The sequence below is a fragment of the Cephus cinctus genome, unplaced genomic scaffold (genome assembly GCF_000341935.2).
Source record: "Cephus cinctus unplaced genomic scaffold, Ccin1 Ccin1_scaffold0307, whole genome shotgun sequence".
Classification (NCBI taxonomy): domain Eukaryota; kingdom Metazoa; phylum Arthropoda; class Insecta; order Hymenoptera; family Cephidae; genus Cephus; species Cephus cinctus.
In genome coordinates, this window is record NW_014333010.1 from 394779 (window position 1) to 418821 (window position 24043).

The window sequence follows — 24043 nt, forward strand, 5'->3', positions numbered from 1 at the left end:
TTTTTTTTTTTTTTTTTTTTTCTATGGGGTTGTCGTGATTGCCGAAGTAAGTGGGGAATGGTTGTCAAAGGGCTGCACCTATCGTTGCACCCGGCAGGGACGAGAGTACAAACTCAGGCAGTCAAGAGGACAATAATATATATATATACATAGTGAAGATACCGGAAGTGAAATTCATTCGGAACATCATCCACTTTTTAATTCAGGGCCGAGTTTATCGGCGAGAGTCGGCCGCTGAAGCGCGGCCCCGCATATTTTTATGGGTGGCGCCATTACGTTTAATCTGGCGCAAAAATGCTGAATATAAACCTTAATATAAAGATGGCCAGGGGGGTGGTAGCCAGGTTGGATATAGGAGTGCAGAGCTAAAGGGGTGGTTTGCTCGCTTGGTGCAAATGAAGCTCCGAGGATTACTACATTCCTCCCTTTTTATCTTTCTTGACTCTCCGACCTCCCACGTGCACTCCCTCACAATTTAAAAACTACCCCTCCTCACTCCCCTTACCTGAGGGCAGGCATTATTTTCTTTATTCTTACCCCCCTGCCCCTTCCCCTCCACCCGACTCTGCCTTACTACTCAAACGGATAATAATTTCTTGTGTTACGTATCCCTGATCAATCCCTATTTTGAAATTTTGGCCTTATCCATTTAGAACGGATTGAAATAGTATCGATATGTTATTCATTGCGAATGGAATATAGTACAAAATGTATTACCTGTTTACAGTGTGTTTCATAGTAATTTCCTATTGACTGATATTCACACGGGATTTACAGGATCAATCCGTGATTGAGTTTATGTGTGTACAGCATCCCAGTATTAACTGGTAAACGCCGAATTATCAGTACAGTATCCGGCACAGTTAATTATTTGAATTCATTTACTTTTCTCAACTATGGACATTTCAAATTCTCAACGATTTCCCGCCATTTAGTTGTATCTACCGTGGTACCAGTGAACGTCGAAATTCATGCGAAATCAACAATTTTGAGGTGTACTGTCCACGAATTTGGGTTTAGCATCTCGTGATATCTCTACTATCGGCAAGCAGGGCTCACCAGGACCCATCTGAGCCCAGTTTATGAGAGTCTATCGACAGTGATAAGCCAGCGGCGTGCGTCGGGAATTTCTCGCTTTGTTATCGACGACGATTAATGGATTTTCAAATTACTTACCAGATACTCGTCTAGTTACTTTTAATTAGAACGATTACAGACCTGTTTCGATTGTTGATCGTTAACCAATTCGCCAAATGCAGTTTTAACTCTCGAACGGGGAATCCCCGGATTTAATGCACAGTGTCAGCGCGAGCCTGATTTTACCCTAGGATTATACCCGTGTCTAGTATAATCCTAGTAGAGACTGTTTTGCAGCGGGAAATCTCGAAATTCGCATAATCTTGAGCGACGTTACTGGTTTCTTTTGGTTTTGGGATCCTTATTACGCAGAGTGTTGCATCTTTACACGTGGATCCTTCACCAAGGACACCTTTTACTAGACGTTTCAGGACACTGCTTCAATTTACGTAAATAAATTGTTACAATAAATTTTACATTAAATTAATGATTTTTTTTCCAACTTATAATTTTTACGGTACTTATCATACATATATATATATATATATAAGATTCATATATAGGACATATAAAACAAGTATATGGTTAAGCATACATTTTTATGATGGTTCAGTATAATTTATGCTTGTACATTCCTATGAGAAATGGTCAATCGTGTCACATAAATTCGTGATAAAGAATTTTTTTCATGGCTTGCGAAGAACATGTTGAAAAGTTTTGTGGATTTTTGTGGACATTAATTTGTAAAAAATTTTTTAATGATTTTAAGGATGGATTTTTTGGAAATTTTTTGTATAAGATATTTAACCGTTGGGAATCTAGAGAGGTTCACGTTACTTTGGGCAAATATGAATTTTACGGCCCTGGACTCGGCGGGTGCCGCCATGAATGTTCGAACATTATGACGGCTCTGCAGATGCATGAAAAACTGCGCCAGTCCTGAATAATAAGGCTACTTCCGACGCGATTCCCAATCGCGAGCAGGTGCGTCGAACGGTCGAATCGTTTTATTCGAAGAAATATCCCATTCTCCTTGTCATTTATATTCTTGTTATACTCAGGGGTCCTCTGGTCCTTTGTTCACTATGCGGGACATCATTTTATTTTGCTGACGACAGATGGATTCCGATTTTATTTCCTTATACAATTAGAATCCACATAGTCATAAGGTCCGCTATTACTAAAGAGATAAGGTATTAATCTTAAGGACAAATTTACGTTGAAAACAGTGAAATTGACTGGTGATGGTAGTTCCAGTGTTCAAACCAGATTTGTATGAGATTTCCAAAATTATTTTTATCTTTAGAGTATGAAAATAAATTAATCTGTTTTGGATTATTTTTAATAATAATCTTAATTTTCGTTTGAACAAAATATTTTCCTAATTTCTTTCTTTATTTTTGTATTTTCAATATCGAGCTTTCAATATGAACACTTTCCGTCAAATTAGAAAATTTCACGTTTTTGCTTCAATGCGAATGTAGAGTGATATCTGGAGGGATTTTCCAGAAGCAGTACTGACATACCGACAGAGTAATATCCTGTGAGTAAAATCCCTATGAGAAAACAGGAAGCGTAAGTTACCTTCGAAGTTGTCGGTAACATATGAGAGAAGATTTTAAATAACTTAAATGGTATCGAACGACTACGTAAGATGGCGAAACGAAAAAATCAAGGAAAAGATCATTAAATATATTTATGTGAAAAGAATGGTCTCTTATCAAAACGTATCAATCAAAATTTCACACGCTTTCTGATATCCCTTTTTTTTTTTCCTGAATAGTACCATACTCCATTAGGAAATTGACCCTTTTTGCCCGAGTACGAAAGAAAGTGGAAAAAAAAAGAAGTATGAAGAAAGCGTGCGAAAGAGTGCTAAGCAGATTGAGGTTTCAACAAACACAGTTGTCAGTTTGTCTCCGCGTGTTTTATGTCTCCATTAGCATTCGCTCGCACTAGGATTTATCTGCGGCTGCCACCCTTTCTAAGTCTAAAGTTCCAAGAAAAGCCGGCGTCCGACTTCTCTTCCGGTAGAAGAGCATTTGTATAACTCGCCATTTTTCCTATTCTGGCTCCCGTGACAGGAGAAAGAAAGAAAAAAAGATTAAAAGACAAAACGAAGGACAGATATAAAAAAGGCGGCAATTCTAGCAACTTCAAAATTGTTAAAACAATTTTTAAAATTAAAACTTCATTTTCAGTGACGTATATATTTATCCCTAATCTTTATTGTTTGACACTTCGTTTATTAATTTCAGACGAAATATTATTCGTTATATGCATGAATATTTAGTCCACGTTTTATATGCTGATTGTCCATTTATCGACCACCGGAAAATAGTATCTGATTTGACAAGGTATCCTCTGCCGGTTGTAAAGAACGAAGAACAGCACGGGCCTCGCAAACTGCCAGTTGTTTCAGTTCTGTCTGATAAGAATTATTTTGAAAAATATAGAAACTGTCTTTGAGGGGTACAATATTTTATAAAAACTTTGTATTCCATACATTATATATATTTTTTCGATTAGTTCACTTACCAAGAGCAACTGACAAATCGATCTAACGGATTTCGAACTGAGTCGACAATTTCCGGTATCGTACGAGCGCTTCCCTGGCTTCCATCCATTTGAAAATGTAACCTGACCAGAACCAAGTTCCATAAGCGTTGTAAAAACAGCAACCAGCATCACAATCTGAACCAGAGTCTGTTTCGCGTTTCGGTTCATGCTATAGCAAACACAAAATACAATAAAAATTTAGTGAAGGTGCGTAAACAATTAAAAACATAAAAAAACACAAACATCACCCATGCACAATGTTTAAACCAACATCTTTGAACATCCAAAAACATACTGTCCCATCTATATGCAAAATTACACTTCACGTCCAAAGCTCAATCCAGCTCGATCCTGCAGTTTATCTCTAAAAAATTAAAAAAGAAACGATTTCACACATGCCCAAAAATAAATCAGCTCTCCAGTATACATAACATACCGCCATACAGACATTATATAAGGCTATATGAAAGTATATTAATAATATAGAATATATAATTTAGTCTATTAAAGAATATATCTATATAATCCCCTAGAATATTACTAGATAATAGATCAAAATTATAATAAAAAATTATTATAATTATTGCAATTACCTTATTGGGGTTGCTGCCGATGCCCTGGAGTACTTCCTAACGGAGGCCTTCAAGGATGAGCCTGCGTCTGGCCAGAAGGTGAATCTCACGGGCTTATATACCAGCGAGCAGAGTTGCTCTCTGATCTGAAATGGTAACCCTCCTCGCCCACCTTTGATGGTTACTCTTCTGTGTTCGTCTGCCTCAACCCTCCATCAGTACTGTGATTCTAGCTAACATATATCTTCCGGAGAAAATATTAGCTCACAAGTTTCTTTAAACTCTACCAAATTTCCCTATACGTTCCATTAGAATAAAAAGGCCGATCAAGTCAGTCACGAAGAAATGTGCCTTGAATAAATCATGACCGAATCAAATAAACAGTTATTTCGTGTAACAATATTTTTAATTCTCAAACTTAATGTTCGAAATTATTAACATTATTAACGGTACGTTGATAAAGGGCATTATTAACGGTACGTTTGTTACTTCATTATTTGAAATGATCCAGATGTAAAATCTCATCGAAACTTTGTGACAGGATCGTTAACCTCTAACGTCAGTTGTAATCGGTGTCTGCATGTACTTTCTTGGGTAACCTAACTTAACGTTGACAAATAATTTTCTTCTGCGCCACTTTCCTCCCCCCGAGCCTGTTAATTTCCATTTTACTTTTTTCTAACAAATATATTTTCCTCCGTCTTTTCAATACACGGATTCGTTCTATAACCCTCTTTGCGTCTGTTCATTCTTCATTTTTTTTCATTCTTCCCTAGAGATACCGTTACATAAGAGAATGGAGATTTTTGCACAATAACCAACGTACCATCCCACTATCCAGCCTCATCCCTTGGCCCACATATGGATTCCTTCGCGTATTGAAAATAATCTTCAAGAGGATTGCGATCCTTCCCGAACAAATAGCGAATTCGCAAATAATAGATTCATCCACCAACACATTCATCTATTACTGTATGTACACCTTTAATCTCTTTCTCATCCTATTTACAAGAAATACGAATTCTTTCTTTGTTATTTGTTCCTATAGTACAGCTTCTTACGTCCTGTTTGGCTGATCGGATGTGTCTGAGATCTTTGATGGTACACGTGTGTACCTATGTAAATATCCGTATATAAAATTTGGAGAAATTTTTTCAAAGTACACTTTTATTTACAGCTGTTGTACCGACTGAATATGGTTCTGAATATGGTTCTTGGTAGAAATAAAATGAAAGTACCGAATTTGGCTGACACAAGAGTTATAAAAAAATGTTCTTTTTTTTCTATTCACTCACAATTTTTCATCACTGACCGCAAGAACGTAAGGGATGCTGAGATTCTATATTGAGTTCTATCAAAGAGCTCATATATTTCAGTGGAATTTTCAAAACTCTATGGCTACGTTTACACGTTTCAAGTTCTTTCGCGAGGCCAAATATTAGTTCTCATCAGTTTCGCATGATTTGCAAAATTCACCTCGAGTGAGAAACGTAATATTAACCGGCCACTGTAAATAGAGAACGCGGAACGCCGGAGATTGATTTTATACGGATATAAGTAAACTCGAATACTTTTTTTTTATAAAACAAGGTTCTTTTATTTCGTACGTACATAGAGTTTGCGAGATGATAAAAGTAACATTGTCGTAGTCACGCGCTATGCTTTATTAAAAAATTATAGAGCATAATATGTTAGCGCATTAGCAAAAAAATTAATAAAATTGAAAATCAAAACAAAATCTCATTGGGAAGCTTCGTTCGATGATTTTGATTTTTTTTCTTTTTCTATTTCAGGGAAATAACAGGAAAATCAACTTTCAGCTAGACTCATGGTTTAACCAAATTTTTACAGCTATACAAATTATAAATACGTATACTACTCTAATGTATAGAAATTTGATTGTTCACTACTGTCTTCTTGGCCAATTGTCACTTTGGGGATGTATATCGTACAAGGCATTTGAAATACGAAAAATAATGTGATTTGCGTGATGGGGAGTGGGACTACTGCTTTGTTACACTTTACAGGTTTACAGTATACATATATGTTGTGTTTAATAAGTTCTTTGTAACATTATACAGTTACGCCAACCTCTCCAAGGATCTCTGATAGTTTTTCAAGGTGTTTATTAACTGATGTATACTCCTGCTGACTTCTGGCGATAAGTTGGAAGGCGTTCATGTATTCCAGTTCAGAAAACTGGGCGCCATTCTCCAGGACGCCGTTGAGAATCTCTTCTGGAGTCTGATAAAAAAGCTCAAAGTACTGCCTGGCATAATCTAGGGCTAACTCGCGCGCCATTGTGATGTTTGTCAGGGTTTGTTGCAGTGCAAAGACATTGCGACACATCCTTTGGATTCCACTCTCGTCGATTTTCTCTATGTATTGTGCGGATGTTATCAGGATCTTGGCTATGAGATGACCCAGACCCTCGAAGATGTACTGTGACATTTAATGTCTGGTGAGCATCGTGAGTAAAGCTTGAAGGAAGACAGGAAAAGAAACATTACCTTGGTTTTCTTGGGATGGAGGGTAGATTGTAAAGCCTCGTCTATGTGCTGAAGGACTCTGCTAAGTTCCTCGACTCTGGGATCCGCTTCCTGGGGATCCCTACCGTTACCGCAGAGGTGGCTGTACTCTCCTCGGGGTAAGAGGTAGTGAAAGCACTGAACTCTGACCTAGGAAAATAGTGTTATGAACCTCTATTTAATGATTTTGACGTTAATTTACCTCTAAGTGGAGAACCAGGATACATGTGTTGGCGAGCTCATCGAACTCGTCAGCCACCTGCTGCAGAGACTCTACCAAGGAACCTGGCATTGGTGGTAAGGTCGTCTGATTATCAACAGATGCATTGGCCTGTCTCAGTTCGAAGACCACGGATCGTATAGAGAGAGCGAACCACTCCATACTCTCCTGGAGCAGAGCGAGACAACGAAGCTGACTGACGTCTGATATGATTTCGTGAGAGTTTATCCCACCCTCGCCAAGGTTACTGGCCAGGATCTCTGCTTCCCGGAGATTTCTCTGTCGCACTTCTTCGGGACTCTCCTCTTCCTGAGTCTCCTGACGTCTCATAGATCTTCTACCCACTGCACCACGATGATTTTCATTTTTGAGATTCGCCCAGTTCGGCAGAGACCTGTTGATAATTATGTTTCGGTATCAGTCCGGGGTACCTGAAGATTCTACTTCGTGAATCTTACTTGATAAATCTGCTAATATCGTCGTCTTTGAGCCACGCTGCAGAACAGACTCTCTTATCTTCACTATCTGGTTGTACTATACCTCTGTAAGCGGCTTGGCAGGTTTCACGGTAATTGTGCAGCACGTTCAGTGCCAGGGTGCAGAAATGCTCCCCTTGTAGAGGCAGTGCTATCATTAGAGATCGTAATTCTGCTAAACACTGTTCTACCTTCACAGTACTCTGAAGGAATACATGCGTTACTCGTATGTTAAGATAGGATTTTATGACTTTATTTTTAACTTATGGTACCTGGAGCAAAGGTCTTGTCAAACCGATCTCCTTCATTAGTTCCGGCGATGTTGTAGCTCTCCAAGCTTCTGGACTCTTTGTGGCAGCATCTATAGTGGTAGCCACTAGGACGTGATGCCTACCTAGATAAACCTCCTTCACGTAGTCGGCAATAAAGGCGTTTAATGTACAAGGATTTCTGATAACAATATTAAAATTAGTTTAAAATATGTAATTATATGATTATTCTTATAAATGGAACTGATTTCTTACTTAGAACTGCAGCCCAGAGCTCGTTCAATTTCTTCAATGAACTCCATCATGGGTCTGAATATGAATGTTATGTTTTTCGGATCCGGCTCGCACACTAATTTCTTATCGCCTGTAGCTTGTCCGTTTTTCTAAATAAGAAAAAAAGGGGAAACAGTGTGTGAGCAAAATTAGGACATTGCATGAGTTATAAATTCTGACTTACGGACAGTGTGAAACTGCTGTAGCAATGCTCTTTTAAATAATTATTGAGCGCCATTGGATGGGACGAAGAATCAAATTTAAAAAGAAAACTGTTCTTTTGTCTCTGAGGTTTACGACGTGCAAAAAATGTGTTAATATCGCTAGTGGGTTCATTGAGCGTTGCTGGAGTTTGAAAAGGATCATCCACCATATTTTGAATGTCTAGGTAGTCCGTGAGAAGCAACTGAAGCTGTGGATAAATAATGTGAATAAGAAGTGATTAAGATTATGTATCATTAGTTTAAGCTAAACTTACAACAGCCTGAACTTTACTCCAAACGTCAGGCATCTCATACAGGCGTACATCTAGATTGTATTTTTTCACTACATAGGAGAAACTACGCAAAGCTGTCGAATGAGCACCGGCTACGAGTCTAAACTGTTCAAAGACAGTTTGAAGAAGTTCTAAGAGTAGTGCCTGGCTTCCCGAGCCATTATTGCTGGTTACTTTTATTTCAGTAGAATCAGTAATTACAGGCCTTGGTAGGATTGGCTGATGCTCAGCTGATTCCTTTATTTGCTTAGAGGTTCGAGCTATTATATTCAATAGCTCTGTTTGCATTTGTACTTTTATTGCCTGTTAATAAACTTCATTGTAGATTGGATTCAAATTTATATTAATATTATAGACAATCAAACTTTTACGATACCTCCACAGCCTCTGGTATTTTGTTGAGCAATGCAAGGCACTCGATTATGATTGCAAGAAAGTGCTCAGAATTCTCCTCAGGGTTAGAAGAATCCTCATCCTCCACAATATTGTTTAGGTCCTCTACGTTTACGTTATTCATACCCCTGTCAAATTTGAAAATGAAATATTTGTAAGGATAAAATATTAAATATAAAATATTTGTTCAGGATATTTCCTGTACAAAATTCACACAGTGCTGATGAAAGCTGAAAGAACTAAAAACTATGCGCCACATATCATGCTATTTACATAAGGAACATGACTTACAGAGTGACCAATGAAGTCCGCCTGCTATAAATATAAAGGATATTTATTTCATGCAGATTATAATTGATTAACATATAAAGAATTTCACGTGAAGATCAGAAAGGGATGTTTCTAAGTTTTTTGAGTTTATTGAACTCACCTAGGTGCTTGTCCCGTAGGGTATGCTGACATAACATCTAATAAAGCTCTTCGAACTTTGTTTCCTCTTGAATTCCGGGATTCGTTTCCTCGCTGAAAATCCCTTCCCGAACCATGTCTCCTGAGCAGTATCTCTCTAGTAGATTCTATATACAGATGTTTACTCAACTCTTCAAGTAATTTTACATGGAGTTGCTGTTTCTTTGTTTCCAATTCAGTTCGTACCTCTCGAAGGGCTTCGACACCCTCCAAAGGTCCTTCACCCAGAGTTATGGAAGAAACAAGAAGTTGCGTAGCATGCAAATACAACTTTCTGTTTAAATAATGCTCTAAGCGCGAGGGAACGTCCCGTAGCTGGTCTCTGGAGATATATTATTTTTATTTAGCAAGTCAGGCAGATTTTAAATTGAATTTCAATGACATACATCTCATCAAGAAGTTGGAGAACATGCTTGTGCTCTATACCCTCTAGCCATAGTTTCATTAACTCATCTCTTCTGCATCTCAACAACTGCTTACAGGCATTCAAATTTTCTTTTACCGCATGGATTTTTTCTCTGGATGCAGTCACCCTTTCGGACAAGGTACCAAATATCTACTCAGGCATATTTGAATATAGTATCTAATAACAGTATATTAAAATCTTTCAAATATTACATTCAATAATACTTGCCTTCATGACTTCGGTAAGATCTTGATCGTGTAATGAAACTAATTCATCTAGGCGTTGATCACTACGTTTGTATTCCTTCTCTAGTTTTTCCTTCTCTACTTCCCGTTGCTCATTGGTTTCACTTGCTGAGAGTGCTCGGATTACCGACATTAATAGACCACTCTAAAATATAAGGTTCCAAGATGAAATTATTTTGAAAAATGAGGTATCAAAAATATGACAAATGAATACATTTTAAGTATAGAAATAAGGGTTCCTTATTCTAGCAATGATTTACATGTAGTACTATATTATATAGTTAATTAACAGTGTACGACATAGACAGTGCAATAGAAAAATGGACAAAATGAAAAGGGCGCACTTTTTATTGAGATAAGCTTCATTCAATGAATTAAATGAAGTGCAGATTCATTGCTTGGAGTCTTTATAACCTTAGTGCAATGTGTTGATAAATATTAACATTGTTTTCTGAAGGAAGGAAAATGCAATTAGGAAATGCATCTGCTTACGGTTTCTTTGGTGTGTTTGACACCCCGTGGGGGTTTCACGGGAGGCACAGTAGTCATTTTAGATTCGATAAATATTAAACCAAATTATAATGTCAAGCGAAATGTCAAATTCCAAAGTAAAAGTGGGTGGTGCACTGCCTTATCACTTGAGGAAACACCTAGCGATATCTGTTCGGCAGCCTTGAAAAATACAATTCTCTTAATACCACATACCGATTATCGATAAATACTGGACTAAGTAAATGACAATTGCTCAACCGGATGTTGCAACAATTGAAAAAAAAACCGGAAGTGTTTCCAAGAATCTTTACACTCTTTTCAATTTTTCTCAGTTACCAAGCTACCAGGATCAACAAAATCAGAAGTCTTACATTTTCAGTTACAGCAGTTCGCAAGCGGCCTCAAAATTATTTGTTTTCCCTTTTCGAAATTTCTTCGTATACAGCCTCAATGAGTCTTATAAGACAATTCTAATTAATTCGGCGAATATTCCTTCTAATGCAGGCAAAATGGTAATATTATCCAAGCCTCCCGAGATTAAAAGTCTCTTGAATCTTGAAAAGGACGAATCATTTTCATCTCTAGCGCGAGTGTATATCCATGCATGTCGGCCAAGCTGGTGTACAAATGGGTAATTCCTGTTGGGAACTTTACTGTCTTGAACATGGAATTCAACCAGATGGCACTATGCCCTCCGACAAAGTTTCCGGTACCAACGACTGCTTCAATACCTTCTTCAATGAAACCAGTTCCGGAAAAATGGTCCCACGAGCAGTGATGGTTGACCTGGAGCCAACGGTAGTTGGTTAGTACATGCAATGAAATAAAATTGAATCTGCTTAGATAGACAATAATTCGTTACCCCAAATACAGACGAGGTTCGCGTGGGTCCATACAAACAACTGTACCATCCAGAGCAACTGATAACAGGAAAGGAAGATGCTGCTAATAATTATGCCAGAGGTCACTATACCATCGGAAGAGACGTCATCGAATCCGTAATGGACAGAGTGAGAAGACTGACTGATCAGTGTACGGGACTTCAAGGTTTCTTTGTCTTTCATTCATTCGGCGGTGGCACAGGGTCAGGATTTACTTCGTTATTGATGCAAAGGCTCAGTGATGAATATGGAAAGAAAAGTAAACTGGAATTTGCAGTGTACCCAGCACCCCAGGTAGATTTGAAACAATAATCTATTTTTCCTGCACTTCAGAACGTCATCATCTGACTAACCTTAATCGAATATATTCAGGTATCTACAGCTGTTGTAGAGCCCTACAATGCAATCCTAACAACACACACAACAATCGGCCATTCCGACTGTGCCTTTATGGTAGACAACGAAGCCATTTATGATATCTGTAGAAGGAAACTAGGAATCGAACGGCCATCTTACGCCAATCTAAACAGACTCATCAGCCAAGTCGTCTCCTCGATAACAGCATCATTAAGATTCGACGGTGCTCTCAATGTCGATCTCACCGAATTCCAAACTAACCTTGTTCCTTATCCAAGAATACACTTTCCACTGGCGACATATGCGCCAGTTGTCTCGGCCGATAAAGCTTTCCACGAGGGCATGTCCGTTGCTGAAATCACATCCGAGTGCTTTGATCCAGCTAACCAGATGGTTAAGTGCGATCCTCGCGAAGGCAAATATATGGCCTGTTGTTTATTGTACAGGGGCGATGTTGTGCCTAAGGATGTTAACGCTGCCATTGCTGCTATGAAAGGTAAAGCCAGTATCCGCTTTGTCGATTGGTGTCCCACTGGGTTTAAAGTTGGTATCAATTATCAGCCACCGACAGTGGTACCTGGCGGTGATCTGGCAAAGGTATAAAAACTTTATAACACGTGAAGAATGGAATAATCAATGAAACTTTTATCTTAAAATATTCATCTTTATTTGGTCAGGTACAAAGGGCTGTGTCGATGCTTTCAAATACAACCGCCATTGAGGAAGCTTGGGCAAAGCTTAATCACAAATTTGATCTCATGTACAACAAGCGTGCCTTTGTTCATTGGTACATTGGAGAAGGAATGGAAGAGGGTGAATTTACTGAAGCAAGGGAAGATCTAGCTAGTCTTGAAAGAGACTACGAGGAAGTCGCCTGCGAGTCCGACATCATACCAGACATCTCTATGGAATATTGATAGTCCTTACTGTTATATTTCTTTCTTCAATTCTCTTACAGTCCACGAGGAAAAAGGGGTTGATAAAAATTGCATAATCATAACAAATCTAATTTTAATATCAATTGCAAGTTTTAAGCATTGAAATCCCTTCTTATAGACAGATTGCATGTAAAGGTCCCTTGGAGTGACGTGCAAAGTCTAAATGAAAGTTAGGGTGTTTTTATTAGAAAACCTGATGGACTTGGGAGAACATGTTCATTTTTTCAAAATTCTACAGTACCTTTCAAAAGTGTTGCCTGTTGTATTATATCCGGTACTCTGACTCGAATCGTTTATGGAACGAATGTGCTTATGGCATGCTATAATTTTTTTAATTAATACTAAAATGTATTTGCTATCGTTTGATAGCATCTTTTCGCAATACTCTCTTCTGGGCACGAGTGATTAAGTATTATCCTCAGAGGAATTTCTTGTTTGAGAATCCAAGCGAAAATACATTTTTATGGCTAGCAGTGAGGAGAATAGCATGCATCTGCTGTTCGCTTTGAATTCCATTCGACATTTTCGGTTACTGGATATAAAACAATTTATGGGTCACGTTAATATAATTCAAATGATATTTTACAATCATATGCACTTGCAAGAAGGAGATTCTTGACTCGCCGATTTTGTGATCTTTTTATCAGGACTTTTTATATTATGCTCCTTTGAGAGAATATTGTATTATTTTTCCTTTATATTATGTGAATTTATGTGTAATATTTGATGTAACTGTCTGACTCGTGAAATGTGGATTAATATAACATGCATTTTACAAAGATTCGTACTTTTTTATTTGATAAAGTTTTGCCTATATTGTAAAGATATGTTTGTAATAATTTGAACCCCTGTGTACGAGCAACCGTACATGTACGAGTGTTTTCCTTATACAGTGTTAGTAGAAACGCACCAGCAGAACCGGCCGCAAATAGCCGACACGGCAGTGTGGCCTCTTCAAAAAATGACACGTGACCACGACCAATTCCCAAAAGCGCAAACTGACATTTCGCATAGGAATAAGGTTTTAGCAAAGCGAACAAATTATACTAAATACGCGAGAGATAGACACTGATTAGATTCACTATACGAAAGACCATGGCCGTAGATACGCACAATTTTGGGCAACTTCCAACACTTCTAAATATGCTTGGCCAGAATTTACGATTTCTAATAAGTGTTAATATTTTACTTTATTGATTTAATTAAATATTTTAATGTTCCAAACACCTAACCTATTAATATTTCAATTTGAACGTAATTTATTTTCGATATTCTACAATTTCAATTCAATGTTTATCTACTCTGTATATTCTGCGAGATTTTGATTTAGCCTCAATTTTATATTTTGTATAAATTTTCAAAGTAAACCAAGATCCAATAATATTTAGTAAATAAATAATAAATAATAAATAAATAATATTTATTTGGCACTTTCTTAAAAATGTTTTTAAAATGTCTCAACAATAGGCTTTTTCAACAGTTGTTGAGAAGTTCTATAGTTCGCGGGCTCGTTCTAAGGATTGCTTTGGGAAACAGCGGTGAGTAGTAGAGAACCTCTGCCCGCCAAGCTACGCGTCCGTGTTCTCGTTTAGCTCGGCTACGACGGGGTTCGTATTGTCGACGGAGGCGATGATCACAATATTCTACTTCCGGACTCGCCGCTATGATTTAGCGCCACGATTTGGGTATCGCCGAAAATCGTAGCGTTGTGTATCTCCCCACTCATCTCTGCCGTAGCGTTGTGCATCTCCCTACTCATCTTTGCATTTTTAGCGCTTGTACTGCCTATGTTTTTTGATGCTATATGATGCTGTAGCCTAACCTCTTGGTGGTAGTTGAGGATTTACACATTTCTATAATTATTTGAATAAAAACTATTTAAGATGAATTCCTTACGTGGTGGATTTTCAAGTAGGTATGTAATACATTACTTGTCATGAAGCTGCTTAGAGAAAGAAGACCATATTTCTAAGAATATTTTGGTATTGATGGTTAAAATGATATCTAGTTGATTTATAATGAAGTAATAGTTTTTTTTTGAAATACTAAGATCGTTTGTTGAGGCTTATCAAAAATTTATTTAGGTGTACAGCTAGAAGCTTAATGATGCGGCTACAGTCATCATTGACTACATCCACAACCAGCTCACAGTTAACTGAAGAAATTCAGATACCGAATAGGATTGAACGAGGACCTACTGACATTTTGAAGGTAGATGTATTACTTTCAGAGATTATGTGATTATTAATATCCACATTTCCTTTAAATAAGGCATTGGAGTCGACTATCTCTCGGGATCCTACTGCACCACATTATAAGTACCACGATGATCCATATTTTATCCCACAATCGAATATTACAAAACGTACGTACGCTCTTGCCCAAGAGGCAGGTAGAAAGGCTGCATTGTGGATCCGTGAAGAACACCGTGATGTTTTTCAGCATAAACTGGCTGACCCACCAATTGAGGTATACTTCATTATGTTAATAAACATTGATATCAGAAATATTCTGCTATCATGAACTTGTAATATTATCAAAATATATTTTTCAGAGCTTCATGCCCAAACCAGTGTATACAGACAAAAGTCAGGTTTCTGAGAATACACTTCTAAATGTAATAAAACACGGGCAGGTTACAGAGGCTATTAACATTTACAAATTATTGCAAGGCGAAGTTAGCACTACGAGCAAACAAGCATTATTTGAGCTGCTCTGTTACACCAACAGTAAGGATCCCATAAATAAGGACTTTATAGAAGAAAGATGGTTCCGACAGGTTTCGTCAGAAGTAAAAAATACTTGGAAGTATGAACATATCGATGTAATTATAGAACAAGTTCTTTAAAGATATTAAAAACAATTTCTTTTATTTATTGCATAGAAATTGCCTAGAAGCTGAAGAGCTTTTTACATTTCTGAAGAATCAGGATGAGGCCACAGCTGCAGCAGCGTACAATACCCTTTTACGAGGTTTGGCAAAGTTTCTGCAGGTATTGTTATTGTTTGGAGAATAATCAACTGATCTTGATCACAAATCTAATTAATTTTGAAATCGTAGACGGATAAAGCTTGGGAATTATACCAGGAGTGTCAGAATAAGAAGGTCCCGCTTAATGCAGAAACTTATAACTACATAATACAGACTGTCCAATTCTTAAAGGATGGATCTCTAGAGAAAAAACAACTTTTACAAACAATACTCATGGATATGGCTGCCCAAGGGGTACAGCCCAATATCGGCACACTTAACGCCAGTCTCAAAGTTGTTAGTTCACTGTCACAGAACTTTGCCAAGGATCTTGCCAGATCTCTGATCACTGAATTCACGACGATCGGTATCGAACCGTCCCTGGCATCTTATTATTATGTCCTACGAATCTTCTGCCAAGAAAGTAATACACCCAATAACATTTTATTTTGCAAAAGTTTTTTTTCTCGGTAGCGAGATCTAATTTTGACGATCATCTGTTCGTAGAGGGTCCCACAAATAATGTCTTATCAGAGATTATTCAAGAGCTTGAAGGCAAAGAATTAAAAGTCCAGGACCCTATGGATACGTTCTTCTTCATGACCGCTATGGATGTTGCCAAGAACCATCTTCATGACGCAGTAGTTGCTGAACGTCTACATGGACTTCTCCTTGCCAAAGACAATTACAAGTTCATTGGTGACAGTTACAAGGTCAGTTCTTATTTAGAGACAAGTAGCGTCTTCAATCAGGATTGAAATCCATATGCAATAAATATATCTTTCTTTAGGAAAGCGTCTATTTCCGCCATTACATGTCTATATTGGTAGAAACTGAACCCCTGGAAGACTTCATGAAGATCTACCATACCCTGGTGCCAAATATTTACATTCCTGAGCCTTCTGTAATGGCGAGTATCTTGTACGCAGTCGAGGGTAACCCACCGGAAATTGGTAGAGAATTACTTCCTCAATTCTTCTCGCATATGGTAATGTTCGATCAGCTGGAAAGGCGGAATCTCGTGACGCATATTTTGGAGCTGATGAGGGTTCATTGTAGGCCACCTCCAAATTCACCTTTACACGCACAATATGCAGAATCTGCATGGGCTTTGTGGAACTTTATACAAGTAAATTACCATAATGATATGGAATTACAACTTTTCCCGTTGGCAATAACAATATTGTGATAATAACTACAACGTGGATTTGTTACAGAATCAACGAGAAAACAAATTAAGAAAGCTCCAGTGGACCGGGGATATGTTGGGCAATGTCGCTGTTCTTTCCTTACGCGGAGATCAGTTTGACAGGATGCTGCAAGCTATTTCGTTCTTGACAAAGGATCAAACCTCTGTCATTGGGACGCCTAATATTGAACAAATTGATGAGTTGTGCAATGCATGCATTGAGCAAGGTCATATTGCCGGAGCTTTGGTAAGTTACTATACTATTATACCTATATATTATACTATTATACTATTATATATACTATTATACCTTGCAACGTTATATATCGACATACCTAATACTGATCATTCTATCGCAATTTTCCTTTTACAGGCTATAATACAATATGCCGCAGAATTGGGACACCAAGAAGCTAGCCTAATGGCGAGAAAAGTGTACAATACATTACCACTCACGCCATCTCAAGAAGACAAACTCGTTAGCTTAGTGGGAAAAGAGGTTCTCAAGATCCAATTATCCGTAAACAAGGAATAATCTTTTAGTTCAATTAATCACATACAAACTATAGTATTAGACATAGATTCTGTATAACAACTGTACATATAATAAATCGACAAATAAAAAACTACTAGCAATTTATCCAGGTTCCATCTCCATCTGATCTTTATTTAATTTTCAACGTTATACTCAGCCGTAGTTTTATGCACTATGAATCATTCAACCCTTCACGTAACCAAGATTGGATTAACATCATAATCAGTGTAACGTGAAGTTACATATCAATGTCCTTGTCCCTTGAGTTGGTCACTGAATAGTTAGTGAATTAAACAGAAGAACTGTGGGAAGCTGCGAACCCTCCTCACTCAAATACCCACTTCCTGCATTGCTTTGGCACAACGTCACAGCTGCATAGTTGACTACTCGGGGAGCTGCAAGTGCTGTAGTAAAGGGAGTGATAGATAATCATTTTCAGACTGTCAATCAGTGCAATCCGTGTCGTTGCGCTGGTAGGAGCGATGGGTACCGTACGGCTTACTTTGGATTCCGCCCAGGAGTTGCTTGGTAAGGATGAGACCGACGTGGAGATTACTGATCTGGAGGAAGAACCTGGTTCCGGAAGAGGTGACAACTACACTTCGATATTATATCGAGTAAGTGTAAAGGGTTTGAAGACGATGAGAACTGGTGAAAAGGTAGCCTGGGAACGAGCCATCATCTACAAGGCTCTACCACAGTCCAGAGAGCACCGAGAAGCTTTCAAGAGTGAAGCACTGTTCAAAAATGAAGTTGTTTTCTATACAAAAGTTTGGCCAGCCCTGGACGAGCTACAGTCTGATGGAAAGCGTGTCTTTGGTGGAGTAGCCAAAGTGTACATAGCCAAAGAAGATATTATTGCTATGGAGGATCTACGAGAGAGAGGTTTTAAGATGGCTGACCGCACACAAGGTCTCCAGGTTGAAAGTCTGAAGCAAGTACTCAAGGCGCTAGCAGGTTTTCATGCTCTGAGTTTGACTCTTCATGATCTAAGGCAAGAATCCAGTATAAAGTGTGAGATTGGACAATCTTTGTTATATGAAATTATTGATCTTCATTTTTTCTTTTAAAAGACCAGAACAATTCGAAAGGCTCACCACCGGTGACGACGGTCAGGGCATAAAGGAGGCTCTTTTTCGTGAAGAGAATGAGGATTGGTACAGACAGTATTACAGAGTGGCTGCTAACAATGCCATAGCGATGGTGTCTAAGACATTGTCAGTTAAGATGGAGCATCGACGAGAAGAGATAATGGGTAAATTACGTGCCTTTCTGCACGAGGACGTCTTCTTCAGGACGATGAGTCAACTAGCTGCATCAAAGGGCCCACTGACGGTCTTCTGTCACGGTGATTGCTGGACGAATAATATTCTCTTCAAGGATGAAACCACCGATGAAGCAGAAGTAAGTAGAATCTAGAAAATACATCTCCATATCTTTTAACTTTGACATTTTAGCCAGTGTACCTGGTTGACTTTCAACTGACTAGAGTTGGATCCCTCGCTCTTGACTTGGTGAATCTTCTCTATTGCTGCACCAGTGGTGACGTTAGGCGCGTACATATGACGCAGCTCCTGCGCCATTACCACTGTCATTTGATGCTGTGTCTGCAGACGTTGAATCCAAACACAACCCGGAACGCTCCAATTATGTGGGAATAGTGAGTAGCAGTTCTATTTATACAGTACACTAACAAGCTCTTTCACTTGGTTAATCAACTCTCCTTCTAGTCTGACCCAGGAAATGAGAAGATGCGGACGCTTTGGTGTAGGTCTCGCCCTGGACGTTTTACCAATCAGCACATGTGCAAGTGACGAAGCCCCAGATCTGTATGAGGATGCTGAGGTCGACAAGGAAGAGGGTCATGCAAAATGGGCACCACCACTAGGTGGAGCAAAGTGTGCCAAATTGATGACGGACCTGGTGATAGAGCTTATACATAATGATGCTTTGTAGAAATTTAAATGACAGAAATAATTGTAATAATCAAGTTGCAGCCGACTTTTGTAGACATAGCAGTGTATTGTACACGAGTCGATTACAGAAATTACGAGTTTACAATGAAAGTACAATGTTGTAAAGTCTTGGTCGTCGAAACGGGTCAGAATTTTATTTATCGTTTATTACTCAACTATCCCATTTACAACGATAGACAAGCCCGAGGAGTAACTGAAATAATACAGCTCGTGCCGAAGCGGAACACGTTAGTCAGGTATTCAACGGCTGTAGCGGCCATCTTGATATAAAATCTTATATTATAATCAACCCCGAAACAATAAAAAAAACATCGATTGCACAGTCAATTCTCGCGGGAAACCTCATCATGATCTCTTTGCTAAACACTTTTTATCCCAACCCTTTGATGAGTCATCTGGGTTCATTGACTGCCGCAAACTCTGATTGGTCAAAATGGAAACAAAGAGAATGAAACATGAAATGAATTGGCCGTGCAGCCATTGCTCACCATATACCTGGTCGATTTATCTAGCACGGTGTCCGACTACGGCACCATTACCAGAAATCAGAAATCATCATTCTGGTTACGCCTGTTGTGGAGGAGTGTGGGGGGGTGGTTGTTGGGCCTGTGCTTGGGGACTTGGTGGTTGTTGCTGTTGTTGTGCCTGACTACCTGCTTGCCAAGGTGGATGTTGGCTCTGTTGTTGCTGCTGCTGCTGTTGTTCCTGTGCCAGTCGTTGGTGAGCCTGTTGTCTCGCACGGAATTCGGCAGCTTTTAGTTGCTCCAGGTGAAATTGCTGGCGCTCAGTTATTAATTGCTGACGTTGATACTCCAGACCCTCGCGTTCACGTTCCATCGTTGTCTCGAGTTCCTCGAAGTGACGTAGCTTGATCTCTAACTTTTTCATCTGCGTCTCCACCAAGAGGGCAACTAAGGATTTTATTTTACGTTCCTCGACAGCTGCCAAGTGCTTTGCTTTCACTGCTGCTGCTGCGAGCGCTGCTGCCGCTGCCGACTGGAGTTGTGCATCTCGAACGACCTGGGGATTTATTATTTATTAATGGAACAAGACTATAATAGTGAGGCACAATGAGAAATATATTCGGGGATAAACTAACCTTCTCTTTCTTTTCCTTTGCATCGGCATCTTCGATGTCTACTTTGCTTTTTGTATCCTCCTCAGTTTCCTTGGAATCGACTTCCATCTTCTCCGGTTGTTCCCTTTCAGCTTCTGCAGTTTCTTCTTTCTTCGGAGCCTGAACTTGTCCTGCCTCGGTACCTTCCTTAGGCTTGTCTGGCTGTTCATCCTTCTTACTTTCAGCAGCTGACGTCGAGTGTGGCGAGGTTTGTGCTGTAGAAGGTGCTGCTCCGGTAGTAGAGGTCGCTGTGGAGTCATCTGGAGGTTCCGGTGGACCTGTCCCTGCTATACCAGACTGTGCTAAGCCTGCCGCTGGGTCGAATTTACCTTTAAAGAAATGGCGTTCAGGATTTTCTTAAAGTTTTCAAAAACACTGTGTAGATTCTTAAACTTACCATCAGAATTAGCACTAGCTTGAACGTTTCTCAAATGCTGATCTAACAAAGCCGCGGGCACTTGATCCTTGATCGCTGCAAATTCTTCCATAGCAGCTTTAGCAGCACTAGCAGCTACCCTTGGGTCCACAACAGAAGCCAAAAACGCTACAGTGCTCATAACGGGGTTACCAGCTTTGGAGAAGGGTACAGGTTGGTATGCGAGAGGCCCCAGACCTTCTGGACCACCTTCTTCTAAATAAGGATCCTCAATAGGCAGTCTAAGGAAGTGTAAGATACACTCATCCTGTGTTCTGGACCCTACGTGCTCACAGACTTTATTCCAGTCATCTTTATGCAACTCCAATCCTTCCAGAAGAAGAAGTGTCTCCTGCTCCGTCCAATCTCTAGTAGCACCTGCAGCCTGTTTGTTCTTGAGGACTGCAGGCTTCCTAGAGTACTGATCAATCTTGATACCAAAGTTAGCCATGGATGCATTCTTTTCCTCTGGAACTAGGGAGCCAGGAACAATCGGCTTTTTCTCCAAGTCTAAAAGTGTTTTGGCAGCAGAAGGTTGTGGTGTTTTTGGTGGATTTGGATTAACTGGTGCCAATCCAGATGGTGTATCGGATAGGACATGGAAGTGCGATGTAGGTGGCGGTCCCATAGGTGTCGGTCTCGACTCCGCGTCCACTTGATAATTAATCAATCCCCACTGCTCAAGGAAGGCATGTACTCGCATTATAGCACAAACATCCCCAGCTAGATTTCTTCGACATGCCGTAGACGTTATATACTCAGTAGGATTGAGGCGATACGTATCTATCATAAAATTCCTGTAAGCCAGGTAAATCTCCGGTGTCTTCGATTTATTCTTTCCATTGAAGAATTCCGAGAGTGCGCGTTTTTCAATGGTGTGTATGGAATTATAATCGAACCAAGCTGAATAACTTGGCACTACAATGTGATGAGTTTGCTCTGTAACATTATCTTCTGGTTCATCACCTTTGCCACTTTCCCCACGTTCCTTACTAGCATCCCTTTCCTCACGATCCTGACTGCTCTGAGCGCTGGTCTTGTCGCCTGGGGACAAATAGTTTTAATGATGAGTTTCTTACAGAAGGTGAAACATAAAATAATCTCTCCTTGCAATAAATACATACCTTCTGCAGGTTCGTCCAGGTCAGCCATATTCCCGGATTTTAAAGGTTGCAGTTCACTGTCTTGCTTTTTATTCCCAGTAGTTATCAAACCACTACCACCAGTTGTTCCACTACCTTGCCCAGTAACCGGAGGATTCGCAGGTGCGGCAACGACTTCGACTATCCTTGGTTCTGCAGGGGGATCCTCCATTCCTTGTGTTAGATCCTCTTCTTCTTCACCGCCACCACGAGATTTTTTAGGAGCAGCCGTAGAGGAGGACGAAGCGCCCTGGATACTAGCGGGTCCACGGCCGCTACGTAACGAACACAATAAGTCATTACTAAGATTTTTTAGGTTATGGCACGCGAGGATGAGGTTCCTCTCACCTTTTACGTTTTCCTAGCTTTGGTGGAGGGCTAGGAGAACGTTTTCTCTTCTGCTTCTTTGCTGACGATGAAGGTGGAGGATGTGGAGGCTGTGCCATCAGATCTTCCACAGAGAGTCTGTACTTATGGACCTTTTTTTGACCGCTATCGTCCACTTCATAGTCTTCTTCATTCATCCACTCATTATATTGCTCTAAGTCAAGCGCCCAGGTAGCAGAGACTTTGTAAGTTGATCTTTAAACAGTTCATATAACTCCATTAGATATAGTTTGTGCTATTGAACTACAGTGTCAGGATGTCAAATACATACTTGGTACTGTTAGTGCCTGCACTGCCTTCTGGATAATCCCAGGGAAGATCTAATGTGGTCCACGAATCATAACTATCTGGGAAGTAGTACCAGTGTAACAAAATCGAACGTTCCCGACGCATACAAGGTCTTGCATATTCTTCTTCTAAGGGATCCACGTGAGGATATATTATGTGTGTAGCATCAGCTTCCTCCTCTACCACTGTTCCTTGATGACGACGTACAGCTTCCTTTACTTTAGTTGCTGTAGCCTTGTCCACGTCAGGTCGTACGAATACACAAGGTACATTCAAACAACGATTTTGCACTAGAGCACGCTCTGCTGCCATTAACATTTCAATCGCACGATCCATGCGAGATCCAGACTAAAAAAAATATAAATTGTATTAGAGAAGTATATGAAGAAATGTAATATAAAGCAACGATACACATTCTACATATTCTAAATGGGTTATTTAATACTCGGATTATGGATCAGCCAAAATCCATCAGTAGCCTGTGAAAAAAATTATTACACTGCATGAATCATCTCTATGCAGGACATGAATTAAAAATTACCTTGCCAACCTGAAAATCGAATCGCCGCCATCCCTGCTCTTGTTTGAAGCGAAATGCTGTCGATAAGATATGACATAATCCACCTCCAGGTTTAAAATCCAAAAAACATTTCATCTGTAAGAAAAATCTGTCTAATAAAATGAAATAAAAAGGAAAGCTTTCACTAGTCACTCTACAATGAAATCAACGCACAGGTAATCTTGTCATAGGTGGTTTAGAAACATTTTTGCCAAGATTGTCTTCTTGAAATTGCAGAAGCTGCACGACCAAAGTTGCCAAACTCTTGTTAGTAGGTGGATCCGTTTGAACATACTAAAACAAGAAACGCATACATATAATTAAAATGTTTCTAAAGAAGCCTTATATTGCCAAATAATTGCCTGCCCTGACTCAAACATTTAAAAAAAAACAATAGTCAGAGCTACATCAAGCCAAACTTATAAATCTTGAATAATAAATAAAACGACCTGGACGCAGAAAGTGTATAAAATATTACAATTGAAAGAGAATTAAGAATAGAATAATCGGATTAATAAATGTGTCGTTGGCGTTTGGGTTTGGACGCCGGTTTGTAGATAGACAAACCTTCTTGCAGTTTTTGAGTAGCCACTGTTTGACTGGATCAAGCTGCGCGAGAATTTCAGTTGATTCGAAGAACTTGACGTTTGGACCGCCGTCCTTCTTGGGGCCCAATGCAAGCATGATTTTCACGGCTTTTTCCACTGAGAAACCGTCCAAAAACGCCACGGAAAGAACGCCGAGCTGACCGCAATCATCACACGATTCTGAACTTGGCTGCGTTTGCTCCGTTAAATTCTTCGATGCTTTCATT

At 39.4% G+C, this 24043-nt stretch overlaps 6 protein-coding genes across 12 annotated transcripts; 3 read left to right on the forward strand and 3 right to left on the reverse strand.

Annotated features, from left to right (window-relative positions):
- Window positions 1-3166: 3166 nt before the first annotated feature.
- On the reverse strand, window positions 3167-5713 carry LOC107266338. 3 transcript variants are annotated; one of them, XM_025083583.1, is made up of 5 exons: window positions 5035-5713; window positions 4230-4980; window positions 3932-4000; window positions 3616-3805; window positions 3167-3505 (listed from the first exon to the last, which is right to left on the reverse strand). In XM_025083583.1, the coding sequence occupies exons 3-5, from the start codon at window positions 3937-3939 to the stop codon at window positions 3398-3400; spliced, it is 306 nt and encodes a 101-aa protein (XP_024939351.1). In that variant the 5' UTR covers window positions 3940-4000; window positions 4230-4980; window positions 5035-5713; the 3' UTR covers window positions 3167-3397. The 3 variants fall into 3 exon arrangements, with proteins under 3 accessions (XP_024939351.1, XP_024939350.1, XP_024939349.1); XM_025083582.1 differs by having other exon boundaries at window positions 3885-4000; XM_025083581.1 differs by having other exon boundaries at window positions 3880-4000.
- A 274-nt stretch (window positions 5714-5987) lies between these two features.
- Window positions 5988-10626, reverse strand: LOC107266336 (exocyst complex component 4). Of its 2 annotated transcripts, XM_015736711.2 has the most exons (14): window positions 10475-10626; window positions 9966-10127; window positions 9718-9887; window positions 9294-9653; window positions 9155-9178; window positions 8847-8991; window positions 8453-8773; window positions 8159-8386; window positions 7957-8084; window positions 7705-7882; window positions 7415-7635; window positions 6939-7350; window positions 6719-6886; window positions 5988-6650 (listed from the first exon to the last, which is right to left on the reverse strand). In XM_015736711.2, exons 1-14 carry the CDS (start codon window positions 10529-10531, stop codon window positions 6282-6284), a joined length of 2943 nt encoding a protein of 980 aa, XP_015592197.1. In that variant the 5' UTR covers window positions 10532-10626; the 3' UTR covers window positions 5988-6281. The 2 variants fall into 2 exon arrangements, with proteins under 2 accessions (XP_015592197.1, XP_015592198.1); XM_015736712.2 differs by lacking the exon at window positions 9155-9178.
- Window positions 10627-10802: 176 nt separating this feature from the next.
- On the forward strand, window positions 10803-13431 carry LOC107266337 (tubulin alpha chain-like). Its single transcript, XM_025083572.1, has 5 exons — window positions 10803-10986; window positions 11060-11279; window positions 11348-11649; window positions 11728-12309; window positions 12390-13431. Exons 1-5 carry the CDS (start codon window positions 10984-10986, stop codon window positions 12627-12629), a joined length of 1347 nt encoding a protein of 448 aa, XP_024939340.1. The 5' UTR covers window positions 10803-10983; the 3' UTR covers window positions 12630-13431.
- A 791-nt stretch (window positions 13432-14222) lies between these two features.
- On the forward strand, window positions 14223-17451 carry LOC107266304 (protein PTCD3 homolog, mitochondrial). 2 transcript variants are annotated; one of them, XM_025083568.1, is made up of 10 exons: window positions 14223-14335; window positions 14735-14861; window positions 14922-15119; window positions 15205-15458; window positions 15535-15643; window positions 15712-16045; window positions 16129-16334; window positions 16412-16750; window positions 16839-17057; window positions 17184-17451. In XM_025083568.1, the coding sequence occupies exons 1-10, from the start codon at window positions 14280-14282 to the stop codon at window positions 17343-17345; spliced, it is 2004 nt and encodes a 667-aa protein (XP_024939336.1). In that variant the 5' UTR covers window positions 14223-14279; the 3' UTR covers window positions 17346-17451. The 2 variants fall into 2 exon arrangements, with proteins under 2 accessions (XP_024939336.1, XP_015592130.1); XM_015736644.2 differs by lacking the exon at window positions 14223-14335 and adding an exon at window positions 14361-14565.
- Window positions 17452-17678: 227 nt separating this feature from the next.
- On the forward strand, window positions 17679-19442 carry LOC107266306. Its single transcript, XM_015736647.2, has 4 exons — window positions 17679-18339; window positions 18419-18749; window positions 18803-19005; window positions 19076-19442. The coding sequence occupies exons 1-4, from the start codon at window positions 17828-17830 to the stop codon at window positions 19299-19301; spliced, it is 1272 nt and encodes a 423-aa protein (XP_015592133.1). The 5' UTR covers window positions 17679-17827; the 3' UTR covers window positions 19302-19442.
- On the reverse strand, window positions 19348-24029 carry LOC107266303 (SWI/SNF complex subunit SMARCC2). 3 transcript variants are annotated; one of them, XM_015736642.2, is made up of 9 exons: window positions 23797-24029; window positions 23404-23523; window positions 23221-23325; window positions 22654-23018; window positions 22344-22577; window positions 21978-22297; window positions 20836-21897; window positions 20421-20767; window positions 19348-20341 (listed from the first exon to the last, which is right to left on the reverse strand). In XM_015736642.2, exons 1-9 carry the CDS (start codon window positions 23911-23913, stop codon window positions 19886-19888), a joined length of 3126 nt encoding a protein of 1041 aa, XP_015592128.1. In that variant the 5' UTR covers window positions 23914-24029; the 3' UTR covers window positions 19348-19885. The 3 variants fall into 3 exon arrangements, with proteins under 3 accessions (XP_015592128.1, XP_015592129.1, XP_015592127.1); XM_015736643.2 differs by having other exon boundaries at window positions 21978-22270; window positions 23212-23325; XM_015736641.2 differs by having other exon boundaries at window positions 23212-23325.
- Between the last annotated feature and the right edge of the window lie 14 nt (window positions 24030-24043).